We start from the raw sequence: 6,690 nt of genomic DNA, 5'->3' as shown, positions 1-6,690 counted from the left end.
CCATGTCAAGTTACAAGTTACAACCCATTCCGAAATAACTTATAGTAAAAAGTAAATAAAAACTAATAGGGAAGGGGATAATTGGAAGGCCTAATTCCCAATTATTATTTCCCCAATTCAATGCTATTAATTGAAAATCTAACAAAAATCCAGACACCCCTCGGAATTCTGTCCTTTGGGAGCTCACTGGCACCCACAAAAACACAAATCCCACAACAAAAAAATAAATTTAGAGAGAGAAAATTAAAAAGTAGAAATTTAAACTCTTCAATCTTCATCATCTTCTTCATTTTCCCATCAAAGATTAATCCTTTTTTTGTTTCTGATTGCTTTTTTTCTATTTGAGGTCAGCATGTATTGTTGTTGTATTAATATAATTTTATATTAATCAGAGTAATTATATTCCTTATCATAAAATCACATTACATTTAGATTATAATACAACCCAATATACATAAGAGTACAATATTAATCATATCATATAGTACTATCAAATTAAATAAAGACCTTAATTACTTCAAAATTACTAGCAAGCCGACCAATCAAAGGGAGACGAAGGAGAGCTCCATTGTTGTATCCAAGCAAGAAAGATTTGGGCTTTAAAGTCTGATCTATTGGTAGTTTCAGTTTCATCTTCTTAAACATTAATTTCATTTATGTTATTTTTGGTCAATTTTTTGATTGTTTAGATCTGTTTTTATTGCTTTTATTGCAGAAATACACTGTAATTGTCCACAGAATTGGGATTTTTTGATTGGGTTTTTTTGTAAATAGTGGTTTTAAGATGGATTTGGATGATTTCAGAACAATTTTAGGTAACTCAGGGGTGGATATATGGGGTCTCATTGATACTGCAATAAAGATAGCTTCTTTAGATTATGGAGATGAGCTAAGAGTAAAAAGAGATGGTATTGTTGAAAAATTATACAGAAATTGTCATAATTGTGAGAGAACTAGTAATGGGTTTGCTCCTAGTTCAGTTGTTGATGCTGTTTTTGGGAGTGATAGAGAGGAAAACCATAAATCTGATTCACCTTCGACCCCGGTTTCGATTGGTGGTGGAGTGGAGAAGGAGGATGAGCATGAGGAGGAGAATGAACATGTGGCGCCTTCGAGAAGGTTTGTTGAGGATAATGAGGTGGAAGATGAAGATGAGGAGCTTAGAACAATTCTTTCTATCAAAGAACAGATTGAAGATCCTCATCAGGTTGTTTTGCTTGTAATTTGTTGTTTGTGTTATCATTTTTTGCTTGATTGATTGACTAATATTATGGGTTTTTGTTGAATTTTTAGTCTGAGGATTCATTGGTTGATTTGCTTCAAAGTCTAGCTGATATGGATATTACGTTCAAGGCTCTTAAGGTTAGTTTATAGTTTTTCTGATAAAATTGAGCTCATTTGAGGATTGCATATATGACCCGTTTGGGTGTTGGTATTAAATGGTGGAAATTGTAAAGAAATATAATGTAATTTTTCTAGGAATTAATTGGTTTATGTTCGTGTTTGTCCTACTCTAATTATTTTTTCTTTTTCATAATTCATTCCCATCACCACTTGAGAAGGTGGTGTTTAGTGATTAATGTAAAATTGTGAGAAAAAAAGGTTGGAAAACAATAGGAATGACAATGAAAATTTCTTCAACATTATAGCTAAAACTAATTCCATTACCCCCGTTTAATACCATAAAACAAAAGGGGCGTCACCCCGGCAATGTTTGATTAAATTGCAAATGTCAAGTTTGTTTATGATGATGACTGATTGTGAAGGAAACTGATATTGGAAGGCATGTGAACGGATTGAGGAAGCACTCATCGAGCGATGTGAGGAGATTAGTTAAAATACTTGTCAGGTTTTGATTTCATTCAATCTTTAGTTTCTTCAAATTGCTTAATCAAGTTTGATATGTTAAATGTAAAGAAAGAGTAAGTATAGAGTTGTTGATATTGATCATTTGTGTTTTTGTTTTTGGTAGAAAATGGAAGGAATTGGTTGATGATTGGGTTAGGTCAAACAATCCTGGTGAAGTCCAATCTTCCAACAATCTCATTGGTCTTTTTCTCAATTCCTTTTTTTTTTTGGTTTGATTTAGATTATTCTTTTAAGAATCATATTATAGAAACAAAGGAAAAATTGATATTAATAATCCAACATTTCACCAATACAATGTGATTAATTCCACCTTTGGATTATTTTTTAATATTCCAACCTTTTCCCTTAGTTTGCTCTCAACATAACTTTTTATTTTATAATAATTCAACCTTTTTTCTAGTTTGTTATCAGCATACCCTATTAGTATGCTGACAGCAAACTAAGGGTAAATGTTGATTTATTCAAAAATAATTCAAAGTTGAGATTATTCATAGCGGATAGGTGAAAGGCTAAATTATTAATATCAATTTTTCCTAAAGCAAAAAAGGGTAATTTAGTTCTGCTGAATCTTTTTCTTTTTCACCTGTTATGTGTTATCATGATTTGCTCCTTCAGCTGACGGAGAGTCTCCTCAGCAAACTGTTTCGAAGAATCATCAAAACGGTTATCACAATCAGGTATATTTCTCTTTTGTTAGGAGGAATATGAATATGCTGAAAAGCTTGCTTTTACTTTCATCATTCACCTTCTTAATTGTTGCTAATTTATCTTTTTAGGTTCCTGATTTTGCTTACTCTCCTAATCCACACAGTAAGAAGAGAATCTGATTCGACAACGCCTGATTACATTACTTATTTTTTTGTTAAGTGTGGCTTAAGTTCTTTCGGTTGATATTTTTTTTTTTTTTGCATTTCTAATTTGGATTCTGGACAGATGGAAGTTCTGGATCCGATAAGAATTGTTACGAGGTGGAACCTAAGCGAAAAGCTCCTCTTCCTCCTCCTTGGAGAGATGCTGCAGCTAGGCCTATGAAGAGCTCTTCTCCAGCATCAGTTCCTGCACCCAATGTATGTCTTTTTTGTGATCTCGCTTATTTTTTTGCTGATGAGAAACTAGTAAAATTATAAAACAAAATGTAGTCTTTTGGTTTTCCTTTCGCAGCTTGGCATTTTCCAAATTATCAAATTTGATTTTCGTCGATTTCGGAGATTATTGATAGCTGTCTTTGGAGGATGAATTCATTTAAAATTTTATCGAAATGTATTTTCGACTTCAATATGCAGGAGGTTGTGGAAACAGTTTGAAAATTGAAATGAATAAAAAAGAAAGATAAGTTGCTTGATCCATTTCTTTGTCTATTTTTGGGGCACAGTTAATGGAAATAATACCAGATGAAAGTAGTAAAATTGTCTGAGTCGCAAAATTTCAAAGAATTTAAGTTATCAAAATACGAGTTTTTAGAAAAGTATTCAAATGATTTAAGTCGAGTAAAAACTTCGGTTCAAGGGTAAAATTGGGGGGGTGGGGGGTTGGGGGAAGCATGTTGAAGGTTATGTTTGAGCGCATCATGAGAGTATATTACATATCGTGTGAGGGAGTGTGATAGGGTATATAACATATTTAGGAGCCACAACCAAGCTGATGATTGAACCCAAAATATGTTATACTCTATGAAAAATTAATATTAATAATCTAAACCTTTTCAACCATCTGCCGTGAATAATCTCATATTTTGATTATTTTTTACTAATTTAACCTTTGCCTTTAATTTGCTATCAGCCTAACTTTTGCCCTTAATTTGCTATCAGCCTAACCTTTGCCCTTAATTTGCTAATAATTCAACTTTTCTCTTAGTTTGCTATCAGCATACCGTATTAGTATGCTAATAGCAAATTAAGTGTAAAGGTTGGTTTATTAAAAATTAATCCAAAGATGGGATTATTCACGGCGGATGGGTGAAAGGTTGGATTTTTAATATTAATTTTACCTTTACTCTTATCACATTGCCGTTTTCACTATTGAGGATTTGAGCTAAAAAACTTCTCATTGGTTTTTAACGAACAACCCCCATCGGGATGTTGCAGAGGCCGAAAGAGGCACAGATTGATCCAGATAGGCTAGCGTCTGCCAGGAGACGACTTCAGGAGAATTACCAAGAAGCTCAAAATGGTTTAGCATCTAAAAATCTCCAGTACATAACAGTTAATGTTCTTGTTTGTCATACTGATGTATCTGTTTTTTCTTTTGCGTTTTCGTTGTGTCTTACTCGAAGCCAAAAAGCAAAGAACAATCCAAGTGATGGACATCCACGAGATACCAAAACCGAGGAACGCCTTCTTTGGAAGAAACAAAGGTGGTTTTCAGAGGCACTAATATCTTTTTCCTTCATGACTCAAGAGACAGAAAAGAGTACAACCAAACACTCCTACACATGAGGCTTTTGGAAACAAATAGGAATTACCAGAGACGAAAAGTCCAAGAAGTCCGAGAAAGCAATGGCCTTTCTGTGTCCTGCATCCGTTCGAGTATAACTATTTCCTTTTTTGTCTTCTAAAACAATATTATGCCGTTTTTGATGATTCCTCCAATCGATTATTCTTAGCAATTTGTCGAATAATGAAGTTGTCGACTGACTCGAGTAAGGGATTTCCCATGTCGTGGATTTACTAGTTTTGTACAAAAGTGCGAAACTTTCTCATGTTCATATGATTTTGCAAGGTAGATTCTTACCTTACATGTAAAGGAAATGGAGGTTGTTTCTACTCTTCTCATAAACCAAATGAGGTGGCCAAGCAATAGTAAAAATCGGTTTTGTCGTCTCATTCGTCTTATGGAACATTCCAATTCTCTCGTGTCATTAACACGACAAGAGGAAACAGATCATAGTAGTTTTTTTTTCAATTATAAGATTATAAGCGAGATATTTTAGGTATGATGATATGGTATAATATGGTATTTAGTTATAAGATAGAGACACTTAAATTAGATATATAATCCAAAAATGTTTGTGACACCGCACAATTGAAGGCATAATTGTAATGCATGGTGGATTGCTTCAACAACATTTTTGGGATGTATAAATATACTACCTATTTTCCTTTTTGTAAAGTAAGTAATACAAAGTAAGAAACTAAAGCTTCACCATTTAAAAGTATTTGTAGGTAATGGAAGTGATCAATAATGAGTTTTAATGTGTTGCACATGGCTTTCTAAGTGGAATTATGAGTTGGTTGCTTCTATTGGTGCTTTTGCATTAAATTTTAATTTATTAAATAATAAAACTCTCCATTTAAAAATTTAATTGTCATATTTTTGTGTGTTCTAAATAAATCATCCTTTTCCATTTTTTGTTTGGTGGTCAATTTCATGTTATTACTTTTTATACACTTTCTAGTGGTCTCTTATTTCATTTTCTATTATTATCCCCACCTTTTTGGAACAATTGTTTTCAATTTGAGGAAGTGTACATGCTCAATTGTTTTTGGTGGGAACGAGTTAGATGAATTCGGGAATCCTTTTAGTAAGAAAGGACACGCAATTGATATACGTGTTGATGGTGAGAATTAAATTTTTATTAAAAGGGTGTTGTTTTATTTACTAGATCAAACAAAAAATAAACTTTTTAATGGGAAGACTGAGGGAAGAGGAGTGCAACTGTGCAAGGTGAGAATTGAATTTAAGATCTTATCTGAGAAAAACGATATTTGTTCTAACTGAGACAAGATTTAATTCTCACCAAACTAATCAATAATTCTTAAAGTATTGTTTTAATTCAACAAAATTAGATTTTTTACATGCCCATACTAGCCTATCTATATTACCAGTTTTCCTAGTACAGTCATGAAGTAACTCGAGTAAGATGAAAGCAATAAAATAAAGCCCAATTGTTTATTTGTCTTATTTTTTAGAAATAAGTTTTCACGGAGCTTATTTTGAGAAATAAGTTGTTTATTTGTCTTATTTTTTTTCAAATTTTCTTCGAGAGGCAACTAATTAAGCCCTGTTTGAGTAGCTTTCTTTACCACTAGGTAGCCTCCATTCTTTTAAAGTTGAGTGTGAAATACTCTTTCCTATGAAGCCTCTTGGATAAACTTAGGTGTGAAGCAAATAACTCTTCAAAACTAGTGTGAAAACATTAGTCTTTTAGATTGGGGGTATAAACTTTGAGTTTATTTCGGTTTTTTAAAAAGTATTTCTTTCTAAAAATCTTGTTGTCTTTTATCAATATAAAATTGAGTCTTATGTTATTACTGGTTTAATTTTAAATTATTTCTCAGTTTGTGAGAGTTGTGCAAATTTTATAAGAAGTTTGAGATAGCAATTTAAGCAAATCTAAAAGAGTATTGTTGCATTGAAATTTATGTCCATCTTACTTTGGTAATTATAGCTTATACTCTTTTTCAAGAATTTCAAATTTGATTAAAAAATTGATTTAAGACCTTAGATTGCATGCATCATCTTGGTATCAGAAAACATTCACAAAGACACTTCAATTGAACGGAGTTGCAGAGAGGATGAACAAAACAATTGAAGAAAGAATCTGATGTATGCTCTCTCATGCGAAGTTGTCCAAGTCTTTATGGGTATAGGCATCAGTTACAACTGTGTACTTGATTAACCTTTCACCTTCAAGTCCTCTTTATGGTGATGTTCCTTAGAAAGTATGGACTGGGTAAGATATCTCCTACAGGTCCTTGAGGGTATTTGGATGTTCTTTTGTTCACATTCTTAGAGATGAGAATTCTAAGTTAAATAAGAAGACAAAACAATGCATATTCTTAGGCCATTTTGAAAATGCTCTTGGGTATTATGGAATGCAGT

The 6,690-nt window shown here is 32.6% G+C and overlaps 1 protein-coding gene across 5 annotated transcripts; it reads left to right on the top strand.

Annotated features, from left to right (window-relative positions):
- LOC130820164 (probable mediator of RNA polymerase II transcription subunit 26c) lies at window positions 1–4,649 on the top strand. Of its 5 annotated transcripts, none has more exons than XM_057685427.1 (10): window positions 1–617; window positions 716–1,207; window positions 1,294–1,362; window positions 1,767–1,849; window positions 1,973–2,049; window positions 2,485–2,546; window positions 2,646–2,679; window positions 2,803–2,936; window positions 3,954–4,038; window positions 4,142–4,649. In XM_057685427.1, the coding sequence occupies exons 2-10, from the start codon at window positions 785–787 to the stop codon at window positions 4,240–4,242; spliced, it is 1,068 nt and encodes a 355-aa protein (XP_057541410.1). In that variant the 5' UTR covers window positions 1–617; window positions 716–784; the 3' UTR covers window positions 4,243–4,649. The 5 variants fall into 5 exon arrangements, with proteins under 5 accessions (XP_057541410.1, XP_057541414.1, XP_057541412.1 ...); XM_057685428.1 differs by having other exon boundaries at window positions 77–617; window positions 1,973–2,019; XM_057685431.1 differs by lacking the exons at window positions 3,954–4,038; window positions 4,142–4,649 and adding an exon at window positions 3,153–3,947.
- Window positions 4,650–6,690: the final 2,041 nt, after the last annotated feature.

The sequence above is a fragment of the Amaranthus tricolor genome, chromosome 8, assembly GCF_026212465.1.
Source record: "Amaranthus tricolor cultivar Red isolate AtriRed21 chromosome 8, ASM2621246v1, whole genome shotgun sequence".
Classification (NCBI taxonomy): domain Eukaryota; kingdom Viridiplantae; phylum Streptophyta; class Magnoliopsida; order Caryophyllales; family Amaranthaceae; genus Amaranthus; species Amaranthus tricolor.
Note: the sequence above shows the minus strand (reverse complement) of the source record. Positions and strands in the feature narration are given on the sequence as shown.